General features: G+C 45.7%; 1 protein-coding gene across 1 annotated transcript in view; it reads left to right on the forward strand.

Moving 5' to 3' along the window:
• Positions 1-1,833: 1,833 nt before the first annotated feature.
• LGR4 (leucine rich repeat containing G protein-coupled receptor 4) overlaps positions 1,834-12,954 on the forward strand; it is an 81,479-nt gene continuing 70,358 nt past the window's right edge. Inside the window, exon 1 of the mRNA XM_067296229.1 lies at positions 1,834-2,217. Within this exon, the coding sequence (XP_067152330.1) occupies positions 2,015-2,217 (203 nt within the window). The 5' untranslated portion in view covers positions 1,834-2,014. The remainder of the gene's footprint in view (positions 2,218-12,954) is intronic.

Genomic DNA, 12,954 nt, shown 5'->3' on the forward strand with positions numbered 1-12,954 from the left:
GGTTCAATCACAGCTGCAAGCCTGCATCTGGCTTCAGGGCAATCGGGGGAGCTCTGCACACACGTGGTGGTTCCTCTTGTTTCCCAGTTGCAGTGAAGGCAGGGTGTAAGTCACGTAACTTTTCCGTGCGTCCCCATCCATCCACGCAATGGACAAAACCAAGCGTGTGTGCCTACCTGGCAGCAGGAAGGCCTGGGAGGTCTCTGCCCTTGGCCATGGGGGCAGGCCCCAGTGCCCGCACAGGCTCCTTTGGGTCCGGTCCCTAGGTGCAGTGCCCTGCACGGCGTCAGGGCTGGAGCGAGCGAAGAGGGAGAGCACCAAGCGGTGTTACCCCAGTACTGCCGTAACATCTACCATTTCCAGGAATATCGTGACTACACAGAGCACTGGGGTAGGTGAGCTGAGTGGACCCTTGTCTAACAGTGTCTGGGGGCTAGAAGCATCCAAAAGAAAGCATGTAAAAAGTTAGTTAAAAAGGAAAGCAGAACGCATACAGGGACATATGGTCATAACAGCGAGAATAAATGGGTTTTCAGATTTTCTTTTTTTTTTTAAGCAGGCAAGGAAAAAACACTAAAGGCTGGCTGCCAGCACAACTCTGATGGCAATGCATAGGGTTTGCAAGAGCAAGACGCCATAGGCGTTCTGTTATATGCCAAGGGAGTGGTTCTTTAAAAACAAAAGAGTTTTCAGTAGCGTTTGTAAAGCAGTCATGTCTGCTTGGGTAACAGGAAAGCGAAACGCTTGACAGTCTGTGAGGAGATGGCACAGAGCAGCTCTGGGAAGCCGGAAGAAGGACAAGCCATAGACGTTTGGGTCCTCTTGCACTGGATCCCGTACAAACGAATTGGAGGTAGCGTCTGAGTCAAAGCATTTATGAGCTCTTACTGCAAATCCAAAAATGATTTTGTGTTGGTGTGATGGCAGCTGCAGCGGGGTAAGAGCCGTAAGCTGAGTGCGAGTCCTGCAGCGCCAAGGCAGGGCTGGGGAAGGGGAACATTGTGCTGGTAACCGCGTAAACCTGCGTGCGCTCAGTTATGCGGCTAGCCTTGCCCACTAGTTACCCTGTACATTTTTTGTGGTTTTTCAATTGCATTTTAATAATAAAAAGCATGCCCCGTTGCCTGGCAAAGGAGCCACACAAATATTAAAATAGCTGTTTATCCAGGCGCATGTCAAGGACATTACTCATGTTGGGAAAGCGCGGCCTCGCCGTGCTGCGCGGGGACGCCGAGGGTGGCTCGCCGAGGTGCCTAGTGCTGCCTGCGCCCATTCCTGCCTGCTTCGCCCCATTTTAAAATGCCATTTTTGGCGACCCAGGCTGCCCCGCGCTGCGGGGGGGAGGGGTGCGGGAGGGGGAGGGGCAGGCGAGGCCCCGCCCCCGAAGGCCGCCCCGCCCCCTCCCGCGGGCCGCCCCGCCCCCGCCGCTCATCGTGCCCCGCCCGCGTGTGGCCGCCGCGGCGCTCCGCTTTGCATATTCATGAGCGCCGCGTTCGCCCTGCGCCAATGGGGAGGCCGGGGCGGCTGCGCTATTAGCATATGCACCTCGTCGATCCGCATAGAGCCGCCGCCGCCGCCGCGGCTCGCAGCGACAGAGCGCGGCGCGGGCTGGGACGGAGCCCGCAGCCGCCGCCGGGGCCGCCGCCGGGGCCGGGCCGGGGCGGGCCGGGCCGGGGTGCGGGAGCCGGGCGGGGCGGGGCGCGGCCCTGCGCAGGGCAGCGCAGCGCAGCGCAGCGCGACGCGAGCATGGCCGCGGCGGCGGGGGCCGCGCGGTACCTGCGATGAGCGGCGGGGCGCGGGCGGCGGGCGGGGCGCGGGCGGCGGGCGGGCCGGGCCGCGCCGCGCGGCGCTGACTGCCCGGGCGCGCTGCCGAGGGGCCGCAGCCGCCGCCGGGCGCCTTCTCCCTTTTTTCCCTTTTTTTTAAATTCAAATCGCTTGATTGTCGCGGCGCCCGTGCGCCCGCCGCGGGGGGCGGCGAGGGGCGACCGGGCCGGGGAGGCTGGCGGGGCGGGCGATGCGGTGCCTGGCGCTGCTCGGCCTCGTCGCCTGGGGCCTGGGCGGCGCGGCCGGGCCCGGCGGCGGCGGCGGCGGTGGCGGCGGCGCGTCCCCGCCGCCCTGCCCGGCCTCCTGCAGCTGCGACGGCGACCGCGGCGTGGACTGCTCGGGCCGCGGGCTGGCCGCCGTGCCGCCGGGACTCAGCGCCTTCACGCACGCCCTGTGAGTGGGGGCCGGCGGGGCGGGGCGGGACGGGACGGGACGGGACGGGGCGGGAGGCGGCGCGGCGCGGTGCCCTGCCGGCGGCAGCAGGTCGCGGTCAGCCCGCTCGGGAGAAGCCTGAGCTCTGAAGCCGGCCTCCTCGCTGCTCCCCGCGAGGCACCGTCTCCTCAGGCGGGCACGGGCTGCTTGATCTTGCACAAAGTTTTGGTAATTTTTTTGAAATAAAACTTGTACTTGAGGAGTGAGCGCTCTCTCCCCTGCAGTCGGGTGGCTGCGGAGGGATTTGCAGCTTTACAGCGTGGTAGTTCTGCTAATCCACAAACCTGTTAAGTTTCACAATAAAACCTGTCAGTCTGGCCCCGCTTCTTGGCAAGGATTTAATAGGCTGCAGGGAGGTCTCGTGTGGGCCGGTGGTCAGGTCTGGTGGTGCTGGAGCTTCGCCGCTTTTGCAAAACGTAACAGGGCGCGCGCTACCGCCAGGTATGGTGCGTGGTTTGAAATCCGTGCTGAACTGCTGAGTTGTCAAAACGAAGAAGCAGTGTTTGTGAAATTGTCACTTTTTTCTTTGTTCTAATGCATTTACTTAAAAACATGCAGAAGGAGGCTGACGCTTAGTTTAAGTTGCTGGTATACTTGTTTACTGAGCAGAAGGTTTCCAATTTCTCCTACCTGTTTGGATTTTTTTTTTTTTTTTTGGTAGTAGTTTGGGCTGGCTGGAGAACCATTACTGAGGCTGAATGCTCTGAGTCTTTCACGTGTGTAAAGGAAAAGTTGCAGGCCTCAGTTATTAAAGATTACTCGCATTTAAATGTTTTGTTCCTTTTTGTGATCATGCGGTGTTACCATGAGCTGACTTCCCAGTGCTCTTCCTTTGGCAGGAGCAGTGATTTACTAGTGCTTGGGGCAGGGAGTCAGGAACTGCCGTTGTGAAGCCTTAGACTAGCTAATAAGCTGTTCTCTTTCCTGCACAGGGTAAATAGGGATGTTACCAAACTTCGTAAAGTACTTTAAGCCTGTCTGGTAAAAGCTGCTTTTCAGTGCAAGGTTTTATGACTACTAAGTTGTTTGGCGATCTCGTAAAATGGAATTGTTACATCCCTGTGTGTCTGCAACATGGTTTTCATTGTCTAATGGCTTTAAGTCGTCATAGCCAACACCCAGGATAGATAAGGTTGCCAAACAGTTTCAGTTGTAACTTCCTATTTACTACGCAGGTAAATTTCCAGAAGTTGGCTTACGAACTCATTTATGGCATAAGTGAGAGGAGACATGCAGGCATCTGAGTGTGGACTGAGATGTATTTGCCTTGAGTGTTTGTTTTGCCTTCTTTAAATTTGAGTAGAAGCTCTTTAGCTATTTCATTCTGTCACAGTGAAGAATATTCTTACTCCCCACTCATCTTTTAGTTCTTGCTTCCTTATTTCCAGAATGAAAAAGTGGGTGCCTTTTTGATGCTTCTGCATTTGAATAGTCTCTGTGTTGTAACGAGACCACTGGAAGCTTTGGGTATGTGCAAGACAGTTTTCTAGGTAACAGAAAATGTAGTTCTGAACCTGCTCAGTCTGGGCAACGTACAATTTTGCCAGAGTAGCTGAGTTAGTTCGCTGTGGAGAAGAAAAAAAGCAAAAAACAAAGAACTCCCCCCCCCCCCCCCCCGATATGTTTGTGTCGTGGCCAAATGTCTTACCTATGTGAAGAGAAGAAAGCTTTTGTATGCTTCATGTCAGGTAGCATAACTGCTGGGAAATCCCCTTAGTGTTGCTTTAGGGCTATTTTTTTTTATTATAGCCATAGCAGAAGGGAGACCTTAGTGTAGACAAGGCTAAAAGGGGGGTTCAAGCATTGTTCTGTGATATTAAAACAAAGTTATGCTTGTATTTTTCCTGTGGCCAAGAGAGAGCAGTTGAGAAATATTGCTCGTGATTAACCTAAGTTAGCAGTGAACAAGTTTCAAGGCAGTTGAGGACCACAGAAGGGGGCTGGCATTTAAATTTTCACTGCATCTGTTTTTCTGAAGTCTTAATTTCTTTGCATGTTTTTTAATAATTTAACATAACTTTCAATGTGTTTCTTTTAAATATAGTCATATTTTTTGGTCTATGATGAATGGTTAGGCAGTGATTTCAGCAGAGCCTCAAATGAGTATCCTTCTGGATTCCCTTTCTCTCCTTCTTTCCTTGGTACAAGCACCTCAACTCTTGACCAATCTGTTGCTCGTTCTTGCTCAATGGGGGCTGGTAGAAGACTCCTCCAAAAAGAGCGGGTATTTTGCAGAACGTGCATTGAATGGACAGCCCACTATATCTGCACCTGGCTACAACCAGGAGTACAACCGTAGTACTGGGAGCAGGGTGAGAAGGAAGATCGTGTGGTTCCTGCAGGACTGCGTAGTCATGTGGAGATGGTTGCATCAGACCTAGCAGTTTTGAAAGCCGAAATAGCTGCTCATTGCTTTTGAGTCATAAGTGTGCTTTTAGAGATGGGATTTGAATAAAGGTGATAGGTAGTCCCAACCACAGGTATAGTGGTGAACAGCTTTTGGGAGATGTGGAAATACCCTGAAAGGGCAGAGGTGGCCGCACTGGGTGCAAATGCTCCGACCGGCCAGAGGTGATGGGATGGGTAAGGGGGAATGCAAGGGGAGCCGGGAGGGCATGGCCAGGGGTAATTACTTGATACTCTTACTGTAGGCGGTCATTTGTTTTGTATAATTTAGGTAGGTGTTTATGTAACTCCTAATTACCAGCTGCCTGTTTTTCTGTTTATGAAGGCTGTAATTTTCCTTAGTTGCAAAATAACTGTTGTCTAGCAAATTAATGTACCTATGCAATGGTGTTAAAATGTTGTTTTTAAAAAAAATCAATGCAGTACATTCCTGATCTTTGCTATGATTTTTCACGTGTTATGGACTAGAAAACATTCACGATAGTAGAAGAAAGTTATGGTAGGGCACTTTTATGCTTCTGTTTCTCATAGGTATCAGTTTGAGAATAGAAATTCCAATTTTGGGGGTTTGATGCTGGTGTGAGTCTTGTGCAGGAGAAAATTTTCTAAAATAACTTTGGAGAGATATTACATGGGTCTGGCTGTCTTAGGGGGCTGCCCGACAACCATTAGTAATGTACTTCCTTCTCAGTGCCTATGGTTGTATTTTGGGCACTTTAAGTATGAAAACAGTACAGATAATTTTCTTTCCAGTGCTTCCTGTAAACTTCTTCCAGAATTATTTCCTCACTGCTACATGCTGATATGTTCATGGGGGTGGCAGGGGCCATTGCTTTAATTTTACTTTCCTCCAGTTGTGGAGGGAGTGCTTTCAAGCCTCAGTTATCCTAAAATCTCAACACTTCTTCACAGTGCTGATACACAGATGCTAGAAATTGCACATTTGTTTATACTCTCTGCTATCCTCCCTGCATGAAGTAAACCCACAATTGCTGCTTACTTTTGTTTTAAGTGCAGTCCAATTCCACTGTGCATGTTCACTTAGTTTTCCCTGCTTCTAAATCCATTGCCTCTCAGAAAAATAAATCTCTTCTATCCATTTTTTTTCCCCTAAAAGATAGACCTTCATGATGGAATAGTCATCTTGGTCTTTTGGTTTTTATAACACACTTAACCTAATGTTGACAGTCCTTGAGTGTGCTGTATTGTGCACTAGCTTTATAAGATCAAGATGTTGCAGTTGAGAAGGATCCCATTTTAATTATTTTGTAATGTAGGCTTCTTCAGCAAGTCCAAGGAGCTGGTTATCTCCTCTGCAGTGTGCAGTCCATCTAGAGGAACCTACAGTCATACACATTTGAGTTAGATTTCCCTCTGTTTTTGTATAAACAGTAAAATTACATGGGTCTGTTTGGATCCAGCAAGGCTTGCTTTTTTTTTTGGTCTTTTCATCTGGCATTTTTATTTTTGTTGAATGGTGATGAAATGCAGTAGGAAGAACCTGACGTATTAAAAGAAGGTATATCTGCCTACTAACACACAGATATTTAAGACCAGTTATTGTTGGTTAAGCACAATAAGGACCTAGCTGAGGTTTTGTGAATGTCACTTAGCAAAGTTGTTATGGTGAAAAGTAAAGATGTCCAGACATGGCCTTGGGTCTGGAAAATGTAACATAATTGCAGTCTTCCTGAGATAGAAAAGCCTTATCTAATTAGAGGTTTGAAGATTTTGCAGTTACACTGTTTTTGTCTTTTTAAAAACATGCCTTCCATAATTCTTATGGAAAGACACATTCATGTCACTTTAATACAAATATTTCTGTTACTCAGCAGAAACATTACTACTTCACTATAATATCTTCCTTGCCCCAGTGTATGCAGCCCCACCTTCCTGGGGTTGTATTAATAAACAGAACAAGGAAACAAAGCTGACAGAAGACATACCTGTTCCTCATTACCCATTTATAAAATGTTAAGGAGGATGAAAGATGGCGTTTTGTGTCTTTGCATTTTAATATATTTTTGGTCCTAGTGTTATAGACGTCTCTGCTTTATTTTGCCCTGCCAGTGTGGATGGTTTACCTGTCTCTGAAGTCCCCCTGGCCTAAGGGAGACTTCATTTGTGCGTGTCTAGCAATTAGTGGTGGGCAGAGTCCACAAGAGGGTTTTTTTTTGTTTTGTGGTTTTTTTTTCTGTGACTTCAGTGGCAGTCCCTCCAACAGATTTCACTGCAGGATTGGAGCTTTTATGATTCATTTCAAACTGGTTTATTTGTCTGTCACATAAGAAATTCACACTTTTAAGCAGTGCACAGAAAAGTGAAACTGTTGTTCTTAAGTTGTTAAATATTTTTACCCTTTTTATGTTATTAATTTGGTGTTTGGTTGCTATCCCTCTTTTCTTTTTCCTCCTGCTTGCCCCCCTCCCCTACCCCCAAGAAAGACCAGTGCTCTACCATAACACCTCTTTTGTCACATATTTGGCATTTGTTTTTGTGCCTTAAGCTCATTGTTATCAGCAATATGTCATTTCTTGTTTAATGCTTACTGGCAGGATCTCATAATGTGACTTTGGGAAATATTAAGTCTGCAGTGAGAAGAAAAAAATCAGACTTTAGTTTAAGCAAGTGTATGGTAGTAAATAATTACCTTTTCAGTTCTTGAGAAGAATTTACTAGTAACTATCTGCTTGAGTTGGAAAATATGGAAGCTGTAATATAAGGACTCAAAAACAAAACAAAACCCCCAAAAACCACCTCCGCAAGGAACTTTATTTGTTTTGTATTCTACATCTAAGCCAGCAATTTTTGCAGAGCACAAGCTCTTATTTACCCGGAGAAAATTACTGGCCTACATTTCACAAGGCCAGTTAAGCACCCGTATCTCATTTTGGAGAGAACGGGGGCCTCTGGGCTGTAAGAGGGTCTCCGGGCAGCAGGTCGTGCGCTTCCCGCCTGGCCTCCTTCCTCCTGATCATCCTCTTGGTGGGAATTGCATGAGCTGGTGGTGTCTGTGCTCTGGAGGATTTGCAGACAGCTCAGGCTGGCCTACTCCGTGTTTTGCAAATAAGCACAGGAGTGAAATGGGTGAAACTGGTGAGCTTCAACGTTTCCATGTGGGACTCTGTGGCCGCAGTTATTCTAGCAGGAGTTGCCTGTGCTTCTGGCTGCAGCTCTGTCCTGCGAAACTGTGGTTTGGGGGTTCTTCATGGAAGAAGCAAAAACTCCAAAATAGGTTGGGGAAGAATTAGAGAAACCTGTATGATCCTAGAAGCTGGAGACAGAGGTGGAAGAGGGTGCCTAAGGAGAGGCAAAACTGGTGAAGAAGCTATCTCTAGTGTGTTCTGGAGGGTGAAGACAGGAAACCTGTAAGTTGAGACAACAAAGATTTCAATGTTATGGGACCTTTGTTAACAGAGGTGTTGAAAGCTTTTCCCATGTTGGAGGCCTGGCTGTCCTCCCTAGCTGGTAGATGCGATAGCTGCTGTGGTGGTGTCCCATAGTTTTGCTAGTGAAACGCTCTTCCATAATTTTTCATACCTACCTTTCCAATACTGCTGCAATTTTCTCTTAAGATATTCTCAAACTGTCATCTGAAAAGAGATTTCTGGCTGTGCGATATTGATTCTTAATTACTTCCCACCACGGAGTTGTCCTATAAAACCCTTTTGGAAGCGTGCACATAGTTTTCAGTGTTTCTTTTGTGGCTATAGAGTCCACTGGTTCAGCTCATGTAGAGTTGTATGCAGCAACGGCTGCTAGAGTAGCTTGAAGAGAGGAGATGAAGATCTTGACATGACTATATTAATACTGTCTTCATTATCAAAATGTTTGAAAGCCTTTGTTTTAGAATCAGGTGCAGATCCACTGGGTTTGGGGATCTAAGCAAAACTGTTATCTCCAAATCAAGATCATGTAGCATTATATATTGCAGAGCCTGGAAAGTGTAATTAAATAGTGAGAAATGGCATGTGATCTACCTGGTGAAACAGCTGACCTTATTTTTAAAAGTGCTGAGTTACAGCAACTGTCAGTGAGTTTCATGGAAGTCAGAGCGTCCAGTATTTTTGGATGTTATGTCGTGTATTTTAAAATACATAATTGAAATAGCAGAATGCCTTTTATTTTAGAGTTGAATGATTTAACTATTATAGGATTGTAACAGGGTCAGAACTTCCTACTGAAAATGATTTGGGAAAAAAAAATTACTATAGTCAAAAGGTTAGGGAAAAAGAAAATTGGATTTCAGTTTTACTCTGAATTTGACAGCACTTTCTGCATGTAGCCAGTCAATTAATTTCAGTATTGATATGAGTCTTTTACAAAACAACAGAGAAGACTAGTGATCTCAAAGATAACACTTCAGTTTGGGTGTCTTTATGTTACTTTTGTTAAATTTGAGTATATAACAGACAACTGATGGTGTTTATATATAGTGTCAATCAATATGATAATGTGTGTTTTAAAAAATGCAGATAGCTGTCTGAACAGGTGATTTCATTGTATATTCTGTGGTGGACTGGGGTCTGACATCTGTGAAAGATGTTTGGTTTTGAGAAGTAGAAACCTCACTTGATGCCTTATTCCCCCCCCCCCCTTTTTTTTAATACATTTACTTATTGAATTACAGGGTAGTCATATTTTTCTTAGGTGGGCTTTCAATCATACAGTATATTTGGGGATTAGTAAAACTTTTAAGTTATTTAAACTTAATTTTTTAAAACTTATTAAAAGACCAGGTTATTCGGTATGTCTTGATCATTTAATTTGATGTTTTCTCACAGGAAGGATGGTCTTTGTTTAATGGTACCAATAAAATAGATTCCTTATGGGCTTCCCGTATTTCCTTTGGCATTTCTACCTGATGAATCCAATTCAGTAATGCCATCTTGAAAAGGAACAAGCATGTGGAAATAAAAGCAATATACGTCTTGCACTATTTAAAAAAAGTTTCTCATATTTCTAAAGTTAGAGCAATTTTAAATATAGCTAGATGTTTGTTCGTATAATACAAAATAGCTTAAAACATGTGAGATCTGTTGCTGAAATGTGATGGTTAATGTGCCAATATTTTTTTTTTCTCCAAATCTAGTATTGATAATTACACATTTAATTAAACACAGTGTTTTGTAAGTTTGTTACCTGTCAGTAATTCAGATGGTGGTTGGTGATTTTTGACAACTGAACCTCAAGATTTTGACACAGTGAAGGTAACTGAAATAATTTTTGAGTCTGAATTTTTTTTTTTTTTTTTTGATCTGAAGTTCAAAAAATGTTAAAACTAATTCATTCTTCAGGCCTAAGAAAACTATTTTGGGACTTAAGAACTGTATCACTTTTTTAAGTATACTAACTGACTCCTGGAAGTCCTGAAAATCCCCCCCCCCATGCCCCCCCCCCCATGATAGCAAGGGCTGATTCTTTATCTTGAAGAGAAAGCAAAGGAAACTCCAAGGCGAGGTGAAGCTGCTGGGAGCGCTCCGCAGACCGCCCGGAGTGTCTGGCCCTCCCAGACTCAACAGCTGTTTTCACAGCTCTCGCTACAGCATTTGCTTATTTAAAATGTCACGTTTTTTTTTGTGTGTGTGTGTGTGTGCGTGTGTGCGCGCTATGCCTCCTCCTTTTCTCTCCCCCAGCCAATCCTGGAGGAATGCTGAGTCTTGCAAGGATTTTTTTCTCCCCTAAAATTTTTGAGAAAATGTGTTTGGACTTTTAAATAGTACACAATTAGCAATGAATCATAAGTAGGTGTGCAATTTCTGAGGTATGCAGGGGAGGCCTAAACCTGCCTAATTTAGCTTAGTAGTGCTGCAGATGCGGTTGTGTATTTTATAACCTTGTTCTGTGGAAATGTTTTTTTGTTTGGGAGCTTTCCCATTACCTTCTTGACATCTGCATAGTTGCACATGAATAGCTTGACTCCGTGCCGCAGCAGGGAGACCAGTGTGGCTGTGGTTTCAATAGGCATGTTATGGACAAAGAAAACATATGGAATATTTCATTCCTGCCTTGGCAAGCCGCGCGCGGGGCTGCAAGGGCAGGGGCTGGAGGCGTCAGGCTTCACGGTGCGCTGGTGTGCTAGCCCCAGGGTTCGCCACGAGCTACCAAAATGCCCTTGCCAAGGGGTTGCGCTTCACGTGGTGCCCTGCGTGGCTGCGGGAGCTGAATCCCGCATGTCCAACAAATCCGTTTCGGGAAGCCGCTACGAAAAACGCGCGGTCGGGTTCCCTGTGGCTGTGCCACCTTCTTGGCGATCCGCAATACGAAATGACGTTTTTTCTGAACTGTCTGGGCACTGCGGTGGTTGGTATTTATCTCCTGTTTAAAATTCTGTTTCATAGGATTTTAAAAGTAATTCTTGCTTTAGAAGTTCCTCAGCTGGTTTTCTAAATATTGATCCAGTACAGCGGTGGGTAGCTACTACCCGCTTCCTGAGCTTTTTTGCAGCTCCTCTGCAAAAGTGAAGGGCCCTCGAAGCCTGCGGGTTCGGTGTCGCTGGAGGCAGCTGGTGTTTCTGGGCGAAGATCTGTCCGTTCTTGCTGGCTTGGCAGGGCTCATGGATCCAGCCTTTACCCAGTTCTGAAATGTAAAAGCTGTGAAGGCCATTTTCTTTCTCAGGTGGCATTGTTGAAGGTCCTGAAAATGCCTCCGACCAGGAAGTATGCCTGTAGCTCTTAACTGTCTGAATTATGAACCCTTGAACATACTGAAGGGAGCCTTGCACTGATTGCAAGATTCATATCTATTTAGGTCCATATTTACATGGTCTTTAAGGGAGGTTTGCAAAGCCAGAGGCAGCGGCAGCCTCCTTGTTCATCTCTCTTAGTTCCAACCTTACTTAACTGTCTGCCCTTCTGAGGCACTAAATGCTCCCCCTGCTATGTTTCCTCTGGATATCTCCTAGTGATCTTTGTGGAAGCGGTGGGGAAAAATGCTGAGGAAAGAAAAGGATGTGATCCTGGCTCTGCCATAAGTTCATGGGGTATGGGGGCCTGCTCTGAAAACGTAGTTGCTGGTGGTTTGGACCTGGACAGGCTCCTGCCTTTTGATACTTTTTTTACTGCTGTTGGTCTTAACACTTGGTTTAAAAAAGAGGGAAATAAAATCTATGTGCTAATATTGACCAAACTGTTAATATTTTACAGAACTAGTGCGAGTCTTGCTAGGTGTAGAAAATCCATGTCTTTTCCAAGGGCAAATCTGCTGGCACTGAGCTTAGTGGAGATGCTAAATCTCTTGAATATCCAGGTCAATTAATCATTTATTTTGAATTGACTTGCTCTTGCTTGAAATCTCATTTTCAAAAACTTCAACTGGTTTGTTTATGTGCTTTTTTTTTTTTTTTTTAACCCTGATTCCCCCCAAAACAGGTCTCTAGTTTCCAGGCCAAAAATGTGCAGTATCTTGATGCTTAGGAATGTTAAGCCGGGTTTAAATTTGTTGTGAGGAGAAGTGGTGGTCTTGATCATTCCAGCAGAAGCCTCCGCAATTGGGCAGCCAGACCAGTTTCTCTCTCTCTCTCTCTCTCTCTCTCTCTCTCTTCTCACCATCCCTCCCAATTTCTCTTTCAGTTGTCCAAAGTAATTGTGCCTTTAAAATAAGTCTAAAGTATGTCCAAAAGAGAAGACTGTTTACATAGTAAGATAGCAGCAATCTTGCTCAAGAGTAGGATTGCTTGTGCCGTCCTTGTCTCTTCAGTCATATGAGAGAAATTATTGTGTTCTATTAACTAGCCATGTTGATTGGAGAAATTCTGTAACGCACATAGGGTTAACACATTTCCAAATATCCTGGATATTTGCCTCAGCAGGTATATTCCCCATCTGCTTCAGGCAAGTGCATCACCTGCTCTTGGTTGATTCAGTGCCATTAGGAATAGGGAATAGTGGAATAATGAAATAAACGGTGTAAGTATCCTTCCTAATGCCATTTTGCAGTGAATTGAGCCCTGAGAATTTGGTGACCTGCCTGGTCTATATTATAAAAGGGTCAGATTGTTTTTGTAGGCCACTTTCCTGTACAGATTGCACTGCACACCACTTTGTCCTTTGCCACCTGTGGTGGGATTGGACAGAGCTCCTGTTTTATCTTTCTGTCACATGAGTGTCTTGCAGGAGAGTCCTTGGGGGCTTGCTTCTTGGTTGGAGCTGGTACAGAGTCACCAAGGCTGCTTAGGCTCTTTGGTATAAGATATTTTTGGGGCGGGGGGAAGCTTTGTATAGTTTGATTCCTGAGTGTGTGTGTTGTCTTAATGTCAATGCCAGACCGATTTTTGCCTGTGTGAACTTTGTT

The sequence above is a fragment of the Apteryx mantelli genome, chromosome 4 (genome assembly GCF_036417845.1).
Source record: "Apteryx mantelli isolate bAptMan1 chromosome 4, bAptMan1.hap1, whole genome shotgun sequence".
NCBI lineage: Eukaryota > Metazoa > Chordata > Aves > Apterygiformes > Apterygidae > Apteryx > Apteryx mantelli.